At 51.8% G+C, this 15,987-nt stretch overlaps 1 protein-coding gene across 6 annotated transcripts in view; it reads right to left on the bottom strand.

Moving 5' to 3' along the window:
* ABCC3 (ATP binding cassette subfamily C member 3) overlaps positions 1-15,987 on the bottom strand; it is a 43,173-nt gene that overhangs the window by 3,461 nt on the left and 23,725 nt on the right. For all 6 annotated transcript variants that reach the window (XM_027094568.1, XM_027094569.1, XM_027094570.1 and 3 more), the window contains 14 exons: positions 15,445-15,571; positions 15,187-15,363; positions 11,232-11,399; positions 10,721-10,913; positions 9,657-9,771; positions 9,321-9,468; positions 9,016-9,223; positions 8,412-8,722; positions 7,116-7,315; positions 6,836-6,962; positions 5,691-5,792; positions 3,198-3,344; positions 2,890-3,048; positions 2,133-2,299 (listed from right to left, as the gene is read on the bottom strand). In XM_027094568.1, coding sequence (XP_026950369.1) covers positions 2,133-2,299; positions 2,890-3,048; positions 3,198-3,344; positions 5,691-5,792; positions 6,836-6,962; positions 7,116-7,315; positions 8,412-8,722; positions 9,016-9,223; positions 9,321-9,468; positions 9,657-9,771; positions 10,721-10,913; positions 11,232-11,399; positions 15,187-15,363; positions 15,445-15,571 — 2,349 coding nt within the window. The remainder of the gene's footprint in view (positions 1-2,132; positions 2,300-2,889; positions 3,049-3,197; positions 3,345-5,690; positions 5,793-6,835; positions 6,963-7,115; positions 7,316-8,411; positions 8,723-9,015; positions 9,224-9,320; positions 9,469-9,656; positions 9,772-10,720; positions 10,914-11,231; positions 11,400-15,186; positions 15,364-15,444; positions 15,572-15,987) is intronic.

The raw sequence follows: 15,987 nt of genomic DNA on the forward strand, positions 1-15,987 counted from the left end.
TATCCTCACTCCTCAACCAGTGTCACCGTGTTTCTCTGCTTCAATCTCTCAGTCATCTACACCTTAGTGATAACACACTTAAATGACTCCTCCTGGATATTTGCACACATCACGTTATCTTGCTGAGCCTAATATCACACAATTTCGTCATCTTCCGCCCCCACGGGGAATATAGGTCAGGGTTCCGTTGTGGGAACAAGGAAGGGACAGGGCAGAGGAGGCTATGGGGGGTTCCCCGTGTCTGGTCCCTGGGAAGGTGGAGGAGGGGTGGAATGCATACATTCCACCTCCTGCCTTGGAAGCTGGAGCTAATGAACAAAGAGAGGCTGTGTTCCCAACCACAGAGGCTGCAGCACCCCCCACACCCAGGGACAAATACCTCAGCCCTTCCCGCAGGGGTGAGTCACTACAGCCCGAGTGAAGGCCAGGCTCTCTCCCCGGCCTATTCCCGCAACTAAGGAAGGTTTTGGCAGCAGAATGAGCCGCCAGATAGAGCTCAGGGCTGATTTATGGTGGGACTGGCACAGGATATAGGTTATACTTAAAGTGGCTACAAGCTCAGCCAGGGAGGAGGGGAGTGGATTTCTGTCTCAGATCCTGACGGATGTGGGGATGGAGGGGATGCTCTGGGGAGAGGTGCTCATGGCAAGCCAGGACAGGAGAATGGACCAAAAAACAGCTGTGGGGCACAGGGTCTGAAAGCCTAGGCTCGTCCGCCAGCCACCCCCAACACGGCTGTGTAAGTGAAATCCAGGTACTGTGCACATTCATTCCTGCAGGGCTGCCTGGGGAGGCGGGGGCATCCCACCAGTGGCTATGATGCCGCAAGGAAAGTTTTGGGGCAGAAGCTCCCACTTCCCTGAGTCCTTGCCCCACCCCTTGCTAGCTGAGCAGCTTTGGGCAAATAATTTTATCCTCTGGAGCCTCGTTTCTGGCCCACAGGACTGCAGTAAAGATGAAAGGAGACAGTAGAGGCCAAAGTGCCTTGAACACTATTAAGTGCTGAGCAAATGTATAGGTTTTTGTTTTTGGTTTTTTTTTGGAGAAAGTCCAGTCCGTAGGTATGGACCAAGTAGAATAATACAAATAGCTAAATTTCTCAGGAGTATATCCAGTCTAAGTGCTTTCCATTTCATCACAATAACCCTAAGACTGCTCGGTCCAAATGATGGCCACTAGCCACAGGTGACTGTTGACCACTTGAAATTCGACAACTCTGAATTGAGATGTGCTGTACGTGTAAAAATACACACAGGATTTTACACTTGAAAAAAGGCAAACTGTCCGTAATAGCTTTTGTATCAATTACATGTTGAAATGATATTTTAGATATATTAGGCTACATAAAATACACAATTAAAATTTATTTCATCAGTTTCTTTTTTTTTAATGTGGCTCTTAGACAAATTTTATTTACACCTATGTGGCTCAAAGTATATTTTTATTGGGCGGCATGGTGCTAACAGGTATGGGACTGTTATTATCCCATACTCCTTTCAGAGGAAAGGAAAACAAGGCACAAAGAGGGTAAGCGACTTGCTCCAAATCACACAACTAACATGGGTACAAGTGTCTCAAGCCTTTAGACTCAGTAAGAAGTGACTCTGGCCCTCCCTGATACGTGGCACAGCGACGGGTGATATAAAGTCTGGGGCTATAAGGAAGCAAAGAAAGGCCCAGAGAGCTCACTTTGCCCACTTCTAAACCACAAACAAAATTGCATCCACCTTGGAAAATATATAAGATTTCTCTAAAGCTCTGTAGGTTTCCTCTTATCTGCTCCACAGGTTCAGTCCACAACCCCTCCTCAGGCCAAGCACAACATGGACAATCTCACGAGAGAGGACCGATCAGGGCTTTGGAATCTGCCAGGCATGTCTTCTCCCAGCTGTGTGACTTTGGCCCTGCCTCAGTTTCTCTGGAGCTTGTGTGAGGAGTCAGTGAAGTAGTGCACAGTGCCTGGCACACAGAATATGCTCAATGCAAGACAGTGCCCCCTGAGTTCACTCTGGCTGAGACGGGAGTGGGAGGGCAGGAGGCGGCTGGCCTGGGTTTGGTGTCGTTTCATGCTAGACCCTCTATAGTGCTGCAGAGTGCTATTCCTGACCCACCCACCCACTCCCAGCTGTTACCTGAGATTCTCCCCGCCCTCGGAGCACCGGAAGTCCAGGCCTGCCGGCTGGGAGCTCACAAAGGTGTGCAGGTGGGACAGCTCCAAGGCTCGCCACATGTCTTCCTCTGAGTAATTGCCGAAGGGGTCCAGGTTCATGCGCAGGGTCCCCGAGAACAAGATGGGGTCCTGGGGACAAAGCAAGGCCTCAGAGGGAGGCAGCTCAGGCCCCCTAGGGAGCCATGGGCCCCGAGGCCAGGGAACAAGAAAGGGGTTGAGGTGGCGGCATTCCCACTCTGACCCCAGCCCTCCAGGAGGGAGGCAATGGCCAAGGAGATAGAAAAACGCCTGTGGGGAAGTGATAAACCTCAGCTTTGCCAACCCAAAGTCCTCCACTAAGGCAGAAAACTGAACCGCTAACCTGACCCCAAAGTGTCCAGTCAGAAGAAAAAAATACCCCAGAGGAGTCAGAAAAAGTGAAATGTAATTCAGAGCTGTGAAACCAGGAGGCCAGGATAGAAGGCCTCTGGGGTGGGCTGTGTGGAGGGGCCTGTTGTTCTGCTGGTCCAAGAGGTCAGAGGACAGGGTCTTATAGGGCAGGAGACATCTGACCCTTCCAGACCCACGACAGGGGGGCCGCTCTGTGGCTCTGCTCCTGCTGTCCTGCTCTCCAGCCTCCCAGAGAGGGGTCCCAGTCTTGAACTCCAAGCTACAGAACGGGGGTGGGACCTGCCGCCAGAGTCACAGGTCAGTGTGGCCAGGCCACGCCAGGCTGCTACCTGGGGGATGATGGTCAGCTGAGAACGCAGGTCATGGAGCCCGATGTCGGCCACGTTGAGGCCGTCGATGAGGATGTCGCCCTCCGTGGCTTCCAGGATGCGGAACAGGCAGAGGGTCATGGACGATTTGCCAGCCCCAGTGCGGCCCACGATCCCCACCTGGAGGCAGTGGGGGGTCGTCAGGGGGAGGCTGGGGTTTAGCGGGGCTGTTGCCAGGACTTCCCTGGGAGGCCAAGCAGACCCTTGGGCTGCGCCCCTGCCATCCCACAGACCCACGCTCCCCAGGGAAAAACCCGCCCCACACGCACCTTCTCGCCACCTCGCACTTGTAGACTCAGGTCCTTCAGCACCAGCTCCAGGCCGGGCCGGTAGCGCACAGAGTAATTCCGGAACTCCACCTCACCCTGCAGTGGCCAGCCCACTGGTGGGCGGCTGCCCTCCACCACCCAGGGGGCCTGGCCACCGGGGGAAGACAGGATCCTCATCATGGGGGGCACCTCTTCCCCAGCCCAGCCATCTCCCAACTTTGGTCTCCCTCCCTCCCCAGGCCCCTGCCATCCTCACCCACTAGGGACCCTGGTGGGGAGGTGCTGGTGCTCATGTGACCCAACCTTGTGGTTCAATGTCTCTTTATCCCTCTGACATTATTCCCCACAGAGCTTTGCTCTCCCCATTCCCCTGTGCCCCACGGCCATAAGCGGCCCCTCCCACCTGCCCTCGCTCCCCCTTTCACCATTTATTATTGAGTGGCTACTCCGTGACAGGTAGTGGGGTCAACAATGGTAAACAAGACAAAGTCCTTGTCCCCATGAGGCTTACATCCGAGTCTAGGGGGCCATACTGTTGACAAATAAGTAAGTCTACATAATGTCAGATGGTGATGAGTGGATAAGTGCCTGGTGTTGCTATTCTGTACAGGGTGGTCAGGGAAGGCTTCCTGGAGGAGGTGATATTTAAATAAAGACCTGAAGGAAGTGAAGGAAAAAGACAAGTAGATATCTGGGGGAAGGGCATGCCAGACAGAGGGAACGGCAAGTACAAATACTTCCAGGTGTGATCTGGATCACAATGACAAAGGTGAGAGGTAGGAGACAAGTAGTGGATGGTCCCATCACATAGGGCTTTGCTGGCCATTTTAAGGACTGTGGGTTTTTTTTACCTTGAGTAAGATGTAGGGCCATGCACAGAGGAATAACATGATTTGGTGTGTTTTTAAAGGATCTCCCTACTGCTATTTGGAGGAGGGAGAGGGGAGGGTGTTTTGAAATGGGGGGGGTCAGACTGTCAGCAGTCACAAAGCAAGGCAGCCAGTATAGGGAGACCGCTCTCTTGAGGAGGTGTCAAAGGAATGGACAGTAGGGTTGGGGAAAGAATTTTTGAGAATGTGGAGACGAGATCATGTGTGTAGAGAGGGGATATGGGAATGCTAGGCATGAAGAGGGAGAATTTGAAGATCCCAGAGAATGGGGGATGAGGGAATGATAGGGGATGCCTGGGGAAGACAGGGGTAGATGGGGGCCCCATGGGCAGGAGAGGCCAGGTTGGGAGGAACAGGTGGGGTGGGGCTCAATGGGGGCTGACAGGGCAGGAGCTCAGGTCACAGAAGCCATGAAGTGCTTTCCAAGTAGGAGAGAGGGGCTATTTGTCTGAATGTCGCTGAGCGGTTGCATTAGATGAGAACAGAATAGTGTCCCTAGGTCAGGAAGTGGGAAAATCATTGGTGAGTGGGTTCAGTGGAGTGGCAGGGCCAGAATCCAGGCTACAGGGTGATGAGGCAGTGGGAGAGCACCTGCAGACCATATTTTAAAGCCAGTTTCATGACAAAGGAGAGCAGAGAAATGGGACATAGGATACAGGGGAAAGGGAGGGTTGGTTTGAGTGTCTAGAATGGAAGCTACAAGAGCTTATTTTCGCGTTTGGATGGGAATCATCCAACAGAGGGAGCAAGATGGATGGTGTAGCAGATGGAGGGTGTGATTGAGGAAGTGAAGTCCTTGGGTGGCCATGCGAAGAAGTAGAGGGAGTGGACTTCGAAATGAGAAAGGAAGAAGGTGGAAGGGACACAGGCAGATTTGAAAGTCTGGAGGCAGGAAGGCTGAGGGAGTTCACATCTTGTAAAGCCGTTTTCTCCCTGAAGCGTTAGGCAAGGTTGATGACTGAGCCTATGATGACCGATGACTGAGTCATTCGGTCGGTGACTGAGCACAGGGAGGAGGGCATGTAGGGGTTTAAGGAAAGAGAATGGTCAAAACAGAACTTTCTGAAAGTGGGAACACACGCTTCTTGGAGAAGCAAAACAGGAACACCCAGCCGTGGTGTGTGGTTATAAACTTGAAGTAAAATCAATGATTTTCTCCAGCAACGTTTCAGCAGCTGAGCACCGGCATGTTTCAGAAGGTAGACAGATGGGCTCAACTGGGGTGAGGATGACTGAGAGAGAGAAGGGCAACGTTTGGTAACGTTGAGAGCACTGGCACTGGCGGAGCATAGGATCCAGGCTGGATGAGCTCGTGGACAGAGGGACAGAGGCAGGACACGGGACCGGAGGGTCCCAGGGAGGACAAGGTACTGTGACCAAGGAGGGCTTGGAACAACGGGAGCTGTCCTCTCCCACTACATCAGGAATTGCTTGAGGGCAGACCTTGTCTTGCCCTACACCTCCTCACATAGACCTCTGGTTGACACTCAAGAAGGGTTGAATGAATGAATAAATGAGGAGCCACCTGAACAGCTGGCCTGGGGGTGTAGAGATGGTGGGTCTCCAAACACCCCTCCCTGCCCCAGGCTCATCCCGTACCCACCTCAGTCTCCGTCTTGGAGTACTCTTTCACTCTCTCCACGGCCACAATATTAGACTCCAAGTCTGATATCGTTCGTATCATCCAGTTCAGAGCCAACGTCACCTAGCCAAAGGGACTGGGTCACAAGCGGGGCAATCTCTCCTCCCCCTGAAATGGCTTTGGGAGGAGTTCAGACTCCTTGACTATGCTCCTATCCTATCCCAGCTATGACCCAGGTGGGCCTGGGCAAACCCACAGATGTGCCACCTGGGGCTCAAATCACGACTGTACCTCAGGCAGTGACAATGCAGACTTAACAAAAGGCCGCCCAGCCCAGTGTTTCTTAAACTTTAATATGCACAAGAAAGATTTCCCAGGGAACCTTGTGCAAAGGTAGCTTCTAATTCAGTAGGTTTGTGGTGGGACGCGATATTCTACGTGGCTAAGAAGCTCACAGATGATGTTGATGCAACTGGTCCTTGGACCACACTTTGTGGATCAAGGAGCCTTGATAGACAACGCTGAAGCCAGAGCCCCAGGTCTACGGTATCAGAATCTACAGTTTAAATCTCCAGGTGATTCACATGCACATTAAAGTCTGAGAAGACTGACCTGTCTGGACTGTCCTTTGTTTACCAAACATTCAAGACTTGAGTCACCTGAGGCATTGCAAATGGGATCTGCTTCACAAAAATTCCATCTGCAGTTATTTAATGCTTTGACAATATAGGCTGATATCAGGGTGACCTTCCCAGGCTCCAGTTACCTGGTCCGTGTACTTTCTCTGCAGGCTTGTGAAATGAGGTGTATTCCACCTCTCCACATCCCTGCCCCCGGACCCCTGTCAGGGTTGACCTCTAGATCTTATGCAGGCAGGGTAAATTCTATTTGTCTCTTGGGGCCAAGCTCCAAGATAATTTCTCTAACACTCCAAGGTAGAGACCTCCTCTGGGCCTTCCTCCACTAAGGTCTGTGCACCCCACAGTGCCATCCCCTGCTGGTGGGAGTGGCTCTCCACACTTGACTGGGAGCTCACAGTCCCGTGGAGCAGAACCTGTGGCTGGTCCCCATTTGGGGCAGAGCGAGGTGCTCAGGAGATGCTTGTGAAACCTGTGTGGCCTCTGCCCCAGTGGTGGCCCTGACCCAGGACCCAGACCTCTGCGTACCTGTAGGGCATAGGACACAGACAGGCCCACCAGCCCTGGACTCAGGCTGCTTCTCCCAATCACAGCAAAGAGTGCAGTGAAGAACACGACACAGTTGCCCACGAACTCCACTCGGACCCCCAGCCACCTGTGGGGATTAGGCAAGGAGGAAATGGGGCGGATGCAAGAAGGGGGCTGTTTAGGGGGAAGGAGGGGCTTGGACCCAGAACACCAGGGTCTCTCCCGCAGACACTGGTGGAAACTCCTGGGAGGAGCAGGGGCTGAGGGAGCTGCTTCTGACCTGTTGGAGGCGATGTAGGGGTAGCAGCTCCTCTGGTTGGTGTCCACCTTAGCATCACTGATGGCCTCGAAGTCCTGGCTGCGGCCATAGGCCCGGATGACGCTGGAGCCGGTCACCGTCTCCAAAAAGTGGGAGTAGATGGGTGAGCGGCTGATAGATTCCAGCCGCTTCAGTTGCCGTGACGTGGCCACATAGAGGCGCTGACAGAGGATGGAGAAAGAGCTTGGAGTCAGGACCGTGGGGCCCCAGCTCAGTCCAGCACATCCTCTGGACCCATGTGAGCCGCCTCCCCGTCAGTTCCACTGCCCCATAAGACCTTGTTCCCTTCCTCCCGCTCCGCTCAGAAGAACCCAAGACTTGGGGGCCTGATACGGCTCCACGAACTCATCGCACCCTTCCCCTCTGGTCAGCTCTGCTCACTCTTCCAGGCCACTTTGTCCACGAAGCCTTTCCCGATTGCCTCTCAGCTCCTGACCCCCTCACCTCTGCGGGGACCTAGATTATCGCACTGACTCTGCTTTGCCTCCTGTCAGTGACGATGCCTGTCTCCACTTAGGGGCCCCAGCAGTGTGTTCACACAATCAAAATTTTGCAAAATTTGCAAAAATAAGATAATTTTGAAAAAAAAAAAAAAAAGATAATTTTGTATTCTTTTTCTTAAAGAGCCTCTCCCCGCCCCACCCCCCAGTTGTTTAAACTTCAGCCCCACAAAAACACAGTTCTGCCTCCACCTTCCATCTTCTACCCTGTGGGCCCCAAGATGGCCAGGGTCATGTAGGATTTGCATCTGAGAGTCCCCCGTCCCAGCACAGAGCACAGTCTTCACACACAGGCCTAAGCTTCTGGCCACCTGTGGGTTACCTTCATGGACTGATTAATTAATGGCAGGATAGGGGCTCAGCAACACAAATGCCTTTTATAGGTAGCTGTATCTGAATGTCATCAACTCATCCATGTTAAAAACATGTACGTAAGTTTAGATATATCTAAAAAGAAGGGAAGGATAATGTGTCTCAAACTGTTGACAATATTTAGCCAGCAGGAAGGAGTTCTAGGGCCAGTCACAATTTACAAGGATTTCATTTTATCCTATCAACAACTCTGTGAGGTAGGCTCTATGATTCTATTTTACACGTGAGGAAAATGAGTTTCAAAGAGGTATTTACTGAACCAAATCCAGCTGTGAAGCTGCGGGGCCTGACCTCCCTACATCCCACCACTGGTGGCCCCCGGGAGAGCCCCGGCCACGCAACGGCCATGCCCCCAAAAAGCCACGCCCACCCACTCAGGGCACACCTGCACCAAGAGGTAGAGGACAGCCAAAGGCAGGATGACCACAGCGAAGAGTGGCGTGCTGGCCACGATGACCACGAGGGTGGAGATGGAGTTGTAGAAGGAATTCAGCAGCATGAGGATGGTGGGAGCCAGAACCTCATCGATGATGTAGACGTCCTTGGAGAAGCGGTTGAGGATGCGGCCTGAGGGCGTCGTATCGAAGAAGGACTGTGGTGAGCGCATCTTGTTGTGCAGCAGTGCCTGGTGAAGCAAGCGCGCAGCCTGGACGCCTCCCACCGCCATCATGATGGCTGACAGCATCACCAGGAGCCCTGGTGGAGGAGGAGAGGCGCGCTCGTTCACCTGGGCCAGGTGGCAGGCATGCAGGGGCAGGTTCCGAGATGGGGGATAGCCTCGGTGAACTAGGCAGGCTAAGAGGCCCAGCATGGCTAGGATGAGCTAGACAGGGCCAGAGGCAGGTAGACTGCTAGAGTGGGTTAGGGAGTCCCTGGGGCTGCGACAGTGGAGAGAGATTCAGAGGCAAGGGCGTGGTTTGGGGGACCCAGCAGCCCAGAGATGAGGAAGGGGCCACCGTAGCCCCTTCTAGGTATCTCTGCAGGCTCACCTTGCAGAATTCCCAAGGCGGCGTAGACGCCCAGCCTCTGGGAGGTGTTGTTCTGCTGGCCGTTCACCACAGCCTCACCGGTCCAGGCACTGAGCCAAACGTTGGCCCCAATGGCAGCCGCACTTTGACCCCCGTGCAGCAGACAGATGGCCAGCATGGCACAGAGCCCCACGGCCCTGGCGTAATCCCAGAACACACTCAGCTTCACCTGCATGGCCACAGCAGTTGCACAGAGGACTCCGGTGAGCCCCGGGACTGCTAGGGGCCTGCCCACCCTCTCCATCCCTCCCGCCCAAGCTACTCACAGTGCCCATCTCCACCTTCTCCTCCTGGGTCAGCACATGGCTCGCCTTTGCCTCTGTTGCCTGCACTACCTTTTCTGCCGCACCCAGGCGCCTCCTGGGCACAGGCCGACCCTGGCCCTCTCTTTCCAGGGACATGGCACTCAGCTGTCTGCGGAGGCAACTGGTCAGGCCCAGGGAGGAGGCCTCCAGCACAGCCACAGACAGAGCCCCAGGAGGAGGTTCAGGCTGCAGCCGCAGGCCTGGGGTGTGTCAGGGAGAACGCCCACCTGGGCCCCCCGTCAGGGCTTGGGAGCCCCGGTACCGTCTCCCGGGGGCTGAGAGCTCCCAGGTGCTCACCTCATAAACTGCTTCTGGACCTCGTATGTCACTGGCTCATGAACCGTCAGGTCTGTGTGGTTGCTGAGCGGGTCCTCAGTCAGCAGCACCTCCTCAACCTCTTTGTCCTCCAAGGCTGCAGCGGGGAGGCAGAAAGGAGAGCTTGGCTAGCTTACCCCGCAGGCCCCTGGTATGCCCCGCCCCACTCCAATGAAGAGGCCTGAATGGACAAGCCAGAGGCGAGGTGAGAGGTGAGCAAGAATAACAATAAAAATAAATGACGAATTTCATGTTGGAAAGAAAAAGGGTGGCAAGAAAGACTTAGGTCAGAGAGGAAGAAAAGCGTCCCATCAGGGACTACGTAGAAGGGGGTTCAAATATAAGGGTCAGGAGCTTGGGCTCCAGAGTCAGACCGGCTGAGCTAAAATCCCACTTCCTCACCGCATGGGTTTAGGCAGGCATGAAAATGGGGATAATAATAGTACCTACTTCATTGTGTCCTTGTGAGGATTAAAGGAAAGAATGTGTGTCAAGAGCTTGCAAGGGGCATAGCCCTTAGTAAATGCTCGAGACATGTTAGCTGCATATCCGGAAGTAGGAGAGAAAGCCCAGGAGAAGGTCTGTGAGCCAGCCGGGAGCCTGGGGCTGGGGAGCCAGGACTGGACAACAAAGGGGTCTCAATATGCTCCGCGAGGACAGGGATTTTTCTGTTTGTTCATTGCTGTCTCAGCGCCTGGAATAGTGCCTGGACATAGTAATTGCTCAATAAATATTTGTTGATAAATAAATGACTTTTCCAAGCATTTGCACATTTACTAAATAGTTCATCTGTGAAACAGTTTTGCCGTACAAGCTGGGCCTGGGCCCTTAGGCCCTTTTGACACATGAAGGCAGATGAGGAGGAAGGGCTTGAATCCATCCACTTCACTTTCCCTGCTGGTGATGTCTGACATCACGCAGATGGTCCAAGTTCCCCAGAACCTCCCTTGTGAAACACTGGGCCTGTCCACAGACACTCAGGGGCTCCAGGACAGGGGAGATGCTGGGAGGGCAGGGGAATACGGAGGGCCAAGAATGGCAGATACCGGTCCTGCTGTCGGCCTCCTGGTGCTTCTTGCCCTCGTCAGGTGCATAGTTGCGGAGAAAGTTGGCAAAGGAGCCGTTGCGCTGCAGCAGGGCCGCATAAGTGCCGACCTCAGACACCTGCCCGTCAGCTAGCACTATGACAAAGTCCGTCTGGGGCAGGAAGCTGATGCCATGCGTCACTAGCACCCGTGTCTGGGGAGAAGGCAGCAGGCTATCACTCCCACTGCCCTCAGCACACACCCCTGGCACGGAGCGAGTGTGAGGTGCCTGTGTGCCGGCAGCATGAGCAGATACATCAGGGACTCACCCCGTGCTCACCGCAGCTGGCTCAGTGCCTGAGGGGCACCGTCCCCCACCCCCGCCCCAGGTTTCCCCCACTGCCCAGCCCACGCTCCTGTTTCTCAGGCCCTCCATACCTCCAGGTCTCACCCGAACCCCTTGGCCTCCCACCAGTCTTCTCCTGTGGGCCTAGACCTCACCTTAGCCCCCTTAGCCTCTGGGAGGACTCACCTTTCCTGCCAGCACACCTTCTGGCCCAATGACTTGGTCAAAGATATGTTTGGCCACGTGGGAGTCCACGGCTGACAACGGGTCATCCAGCAAAAAAATGTCAGCATCACTGTAAACAGCTCGGGCCAGACTGACCCGCTGACGCTGGCCCCCAGACAGGTTAATGCCCTGGATGGGTTGGAGGAGGGAGGTGAGAGGTGTGTATTGGGTAGAAGGGAGTCAGGCCATCACAAGGGGGACAAGGGCTCTGTCTATTGTCATTCAAAAAGGCAGACCTCTAAATTCACATTTCATATGCCTGGTCCTGTACCTGGGAAGCTCTAAGGCCATGGAGGAAGGGGTGGTGGCTCTCAGAGTCCTCCCAGGGCAGGTGAGGACATCGTGCTCCCGCCCAACTGGTTTCCCTGCCTTCCACCTTCATACTCTGGGAGGCTGGAAATCCCCAGGAGGTCCTTAACAGAACTTTCAGTCTCCCATCAACCATACGGTTCACAGATGACTTTCATAACAATTATCCCATTTGGTCCTCTTGTCAGTCTTTCCAGGGAGGTATCATTAGCCCCACTTTCTAGATGAAGAAACTAGAGCTCAAGACGTTAATGACTTTGTCCAGGGTCCCAAACTATTAAGGGCAAAAGCAAGGATGGAAACCCAGCATCCACCCCAGAATTCATCAACCCTGAGACCATTCACGTACCAGAGGGGAGTAAGTTCACTCCTTAAACCCATTATGCAGAAACTGAGGCACACAGCAGCAGGGCTGGGCCTAGAGGGCAGACCCCAGAGGTATAGCCTGCTTTCCTACCACCAGTTTTCCTCATTCCCTCTGGAACAGGCCCAGCTCTTTGGGGGTACCCTGAGAAACTGACCCCTGGGTAGAACAAATGTGGGTTGGGAGCTGGAGCTGCTGAGAAGCAAGGGGTGGACATGGAAGCTGTAGTGACTGAGACGCGTGAACGTGCCTGCATTCAACCAACCAGTCTTTCTCCAGTGCTACTATGTTCTGGGCACTAAATCAGGCTTGTGTGTGCGAGGTCAGTGTGGGTCCAGGAGAGATGGGAAGGAGGAGTTGTATCGTAGATCAGGAGGTCTACTCTGGGTTCCTATAATCTCAGACTCCTACTTAAAAATTTCCCATCCCGACTGCCAGGCTCAGGCCCTCATTTCCCCAGGGCACCACGAGAGCCCCCTCACTGGTTCCTGTGCCTTTGGGCCCCTCCACACTGCAGCCAGGGCAGCTTTCAAAATGCAATTCCTGTCCCTGCTTAAAACTCTTCACTGACAAGTTGAACGTCAAGGTAAAAAATGATGGTAATGGATTATAACACGTTGAATCAAATAAGAATCCATGAGCCCACGTTGATATCAAAAAATGAATGAATAAGTAATAAGTCAACTAATAACTATAGAAGGAATGGAGTTAGAAAATCAACATTTGGCCAACATCATAGTAAACACTGACTCAGGCAAAAATCATCAATGAAAGTTATAAAATGAAATCATCAGTAGACAATACCATCTCAATCAAGAGATCAAAGTTAACATTGTCAGTAATGCATGAACTGACATCGTGTGCCTCCTGATATGATGCAACAAGAAGGACACAACGTTACTTCTTTGGCTTTTCCCCCAAAAAATATATTCCGAATCTAATCGTGTTCAAATTGAGAAAAATTCTGCAAAATAACTGGCCTGTACTCTTCAAAAGTGTTGATGTTCTAAAAGACAAAGACTGAGGAATTATCCAGATTGATTGAGAATAAAGAGATATGACAACTAAATGAAACTCATGATCCTGGATTGAACCCTAGACCAGGAAAGAAAATAGCTAAAAAAGACATTACTGGGACAAATGATGACATTTCAAATGTCAGACAGTCAATTAGATAATAATACTGTATTAATGATAAATTTCTTGATTTTGATAACTATAGTTATGTAAGAGGATGTCTTTGCTTTGAGACACTGAAATCTTTAGTATATAAAAAAAGAGGTGAAGCTATAAAACTCAGAGGAAAACACAGGGGAAAAGTTTCATGACATTGGACTTGGCAATGATTTTTTTGGATAAGACACTAAAAGCACAAGCAACAAAAGTAAAAATAGAAAAATTGGATCACATTAAAATTGAAAACTTCTGTGCATCAAAGGACACAATCAGCAGAGTGAAAAGACAACCTTCGGAAGAGGAGAAAATATTTGCAACTCATATATCTGATAGGGGGTTAATATCTAGTATGTATAAAGAACTCCTACAACTCAACAACAAAAAACCAAACAACTTCAATAAAATCTGGGCAAAGGACTTGAACAGACACTTCTCCAGAGAAGGTATACAAACTACCAATAGACACGTGAAAAGATGCTCAACATTACTAATCACTGGGAAATGCAAATCAAAACCTCAGTGAGATACCACCTCACATCCATTAGGATGACTACTACCAAAAGACAAAAACAAAAAACCAAACAACCACCCCAGAAAACAACAAGTGTTGTCCAGAATGTGTAGAAGTTGGAGACCTTGTGTACTGTGGGTGGGAATGTTAAATGGTGCAGCCATTATGGAAAATAGTATGGCAGTTCCTCAAAAAAAAAAAAAAAAGAGAATTATGATTTAGCAATTCCACTTCTGGGTATGTACTAAAAAGAATTGAAAGTAGGGTCTTAAAAAGATCTTTGCACACCCGTGTCCATAGCAGCTTTACTCACGATAGCTGAAAGGCGGAAGCAACCCAAGTAACCATTGTTGGATGAATGGATAAGTAAAAGTTGCTATTTAATGGGTACAGAGTTTTAGTTTTGCAAGATAAAGAGAGGTCTGGAGATTGCCTGTACAACAATGTGAGTGTATTTAACACTACTGACCTATATACTTAAAAGGATTTCTAAGGTAAAGATTTATGTTATGTATATTTTGCGACTGTTAAAAATTAATAAATTAATTAAAAAATAAAAACTTCCACTGATGTCCCATGGTTTTTAGGGTAAAGGCCAAAACCTTAATCAAAGTCTTCAAGGCTCTACCTTACCCTGTTTCTGCCACACCCCTTCTAACCTCCAGTCACACCAAATTGCACAGAAATGCCAGTCCACCCACCATCCCTCGGCTTTCAAAGGCTTTCCATCACTTGGTAAAAGCCACAGTTCTTACAGTGGTCTCCAAGGCCCAATGTGACCTGGCTGCCTGGACACCTCACTGACCTCATCTCCTCCTCATCCCTGCTCATTCCACTCCATCCACATTGCTCTTCTTGCTGGTCCTTAAATGTCCCAATCACACTCCTGCCTCAGGGCCTTTGCACTTACTGCTCTCTCTGCCTCAAATGTCTCAGACAGGGCTTCATGTTCGAAGATACGGACCACTCCCTCACTTTGTTCAAGTCTCCGATTCTCAGTGAGGTTTTCCCAAAGCACACTAACAATACAACGCTGCACATACTCCTATATCCCTTCCCTGTTTCATTCTTTCCCCTTAGCGTTTATCTAATATTATATATTTTACTGATTTATCTTGCTATCATCTCTTTCCCCCAGTAGAATGTAAGCTATATGAAGGCAGAGATTTTAGTCTGGTGTATTTACTACTGTATAATATTGCCTGGCATAAAGTAGGTAGGTAATAAAATCTGATGAATGATGAGAGCTTCTTCCTTAGCTATTAAGATTCAGCTCAAAAGTGATGCTTTTCCTTATGCAGACCACCCCGTGACTGCCTTCCAGTACCCTGCACAGGCCTTCCGCCTGGCCCCCAGGACATTCTACAGCACCTATCTGTTTACAAGTCAGTTTCCCCCAGTAATAGCTCTGTTTCACCGGCGCCTAGCACACAGCTAGGCATGATACTACATGAATGTGTGAATGTGTGAATGAATGAATGCATATCTGGACCTGGGCTGGATTGAGGTGGGCAGCTATATGTGCTAACTCCCCAGAGGATGAAAGAGGAGCCTACCTTCTCTCCGATCTCTGTCTTGCTCCCACCAGGCAGCACCTCCAGGTCAGCTAGCAGGGCACAGGCCTCCAGAGCCTGTTGGTACCGCTTGGGGTCCAGGGCTTGGCCAAACAGCACGTTTTCCTGAAGAGTGCAGTTCTGTATCCACGCCTGCTGGGGCACGTAGGCCACGGAGCCCTGGCCAAAGGAGAAGGTTACCTCGGGGTTTGCCCAAGGCCTGGCCAAGCTTCCCTTCCCAGGAGTCCCTGCCCCTCTCACCTTCATATACACCTTGCCTTCCAGCTTCTCCATCTCTCCCAGCAGGGCAGACAACAGAGAGGACTTACCACAACCCACAGGCCCCACCACAGCCACTAGTGCCCCTTTTGGCACCTGGATATCTAGGCTGGGGGCAAGAAGACAAGTAGCCCAGTCAGAGGAGGAATCAGGGTTGTTTTTTTTTTTTGCAGTACATGGGCCTCTCACTGTTGTGGCCTCTCCCGTTGCGGAGCACAGGCTCCGGACGCGCAGGCTCCGCGGCCATGGCTCACGGGCCCAGCCGCTCTGCGGCATGTGGGATCCTCCCGGACCGGGGCACGAACCCGTGTCCCCTGCATCGGCAGGCGGACTCCCAACCACTGCGCCACCAGGGAAGCCCTGGAATCAGGGTTTTGGTCCCCCACCTTCCACCTGGAGACCCAAGCCCTCCTCCCTTTCAGACACCACCCTGGCAAGCTGAGGCTCTTCCTGCTTCTCAGGCCAAAGACTGAAGCGTGAGAGTGGGGTTGGGTTCCGCTACTGATCTGACCTTTGGCTCACTTT

This window comes from Aethalodelphis obliquidens, unplaced genomic scaffold (assembly GCF_003676395.1).
Source record: "Aethalodelphis obliquidens isolate GAN/ISIS:26980383/991018 unplaced genomic scaffold, ASM367639v1 scaffold89, whole genome shotgun sequence".
NCBI classification, from domain to species: domain Eukaryota; kingdom Metazoa; phylum Chordata; class Mammalia; order Artiodactyla; family Delphinidae; genus Aethalodelphis; species Aethalodelphis obliquidens.